At 44.8% G+C, this 1,193-nt stretch overlaps 1 protein-coding gene across 1 annotated transcript; it reads left to right on the top strand.

Moving 5' to 3' along the window:
* Nucleotides 1-913, top strand: LOC112009264 (dehydration-responsive element-binding protein 1A). Its single transcript, XM_024041598.2, has one exon. It carries the CDS (start codon nt 84-86, stop codon nt 780-782), a length of 699 nt encoding a protein of 232 aa, XP_023897366.2. The 5' UTR covers nt 1-83; the 3' UTR covers nt 783-913.
* Nucleotides 914-1,193: the final 280 nt, after the last annotated feature.

The following is a 1,193-nucleotide window of genomic DNA, read 5'->3' on the forward strand; positions in this document are numbered from 1 at the left end:
ACAAACACCACCCTTTGCCTACTTATATCTACTGCTACTACTTCAATACCAAGTACTGAGAAACAAAAAGTTTTAAGTCATACATGGATGATTTAAGACATATCTCAGACCCAAAATATGTAATGGGGTCTGACATTTCGTCCTCGGCGTCAGAGAGTGACAATGGTCGCATGGTGAACTTGTACTATGAGGAGGTGATGTTGGCTTCGGAGAATCCTAAGAAACGAGATGGGAGAAAGAAGTTCAAGGAAACAAGGCATCCAGTGTACCGCGGAGTGAGGAGGAAGAATTCAAGGAAATGGGTATGTGAAGTGCGCGAACCAAATAAGAAGTCGAGGATTTGGCTTGGGACTTTCCCCACCGCAGAAATGGCTGCGCGTGCACAGGATGTGGCGGCAATTGCGCTCCGCGGCCGTAACGCGTGTCTCAATTTTGCCGACTCGGTATGGAGGCTTCCGGTTCCGGCGTCGGCAGCAGCAAAGGACATTCAGCGTGCGGCATTGGAGGCGGCTGAGGCATTTCGGCCAGCAGAGTTGGACGATGTTTCTGGGGATGACTTGACGCAGAGGTCAGAAAATGCAGCTGCAGAAGTGACAGTGGCGGCGGAGGCAGAGATAGAGCCGGAAAGCGTGTTATTTATGGATGAGGAGGCGGTTTTCGACATGCCCGGGTTGTTGAGAGATATGGCAGAGGGGATGTTGTTGCCTCCACCACCTCATTGGTACGGTGGGGATAACATGGAAACTGACAGTGAGGTTTCATTGTGGAGTTATTCAATTTGATTGTTATTAGTAATATTATAGCTTAGTGCTGCAGTGTGATGTGAGGGAAAGTTGGAGATGGCGATAATTCTTTGTAGCATTTGTTTACACCAACAGAATAATAATCCGTTTTGGGTTTTAGCTATATCAAACTTTAGTAGAACTGGGTGACTAGTCCATTGCTAATACACTAATAGACGAGTGAAAATAAGGAGGTGATTATAAAAAATAAAAAAAATTAAAGGAGAACTCCTATTTGAGATAAAGTGTGAACACATTACCATAAAATAAAATGTTCTGAAGAAGAAGAAGAAGAAGAAGAAGTGGAGAGGTAGTGGACGAAGCTCAAGTGCTGCCATCTGAAATTCTCATCTTGGTTCTTCAAATCAAGCGTCTCTGCTCTGAAACTTTCAAACAGCTACAGTTTGATGA

Source organism: Quercus suber, unplaced genomic scaffold (assembly GCF_002906115.3).
Source record: "Quercus suber isolate HL8 unplaced genomic scaffold, Cork oak 2.0 scaffold_3B, whole genome shotgun sequence".
Taxonomy (NCBI): Eukaryota; Viridiplantae; Streptophyta; class Magnoliopsida; order Fagales; family Fagaceae; genus Quercus; species Quercus suber.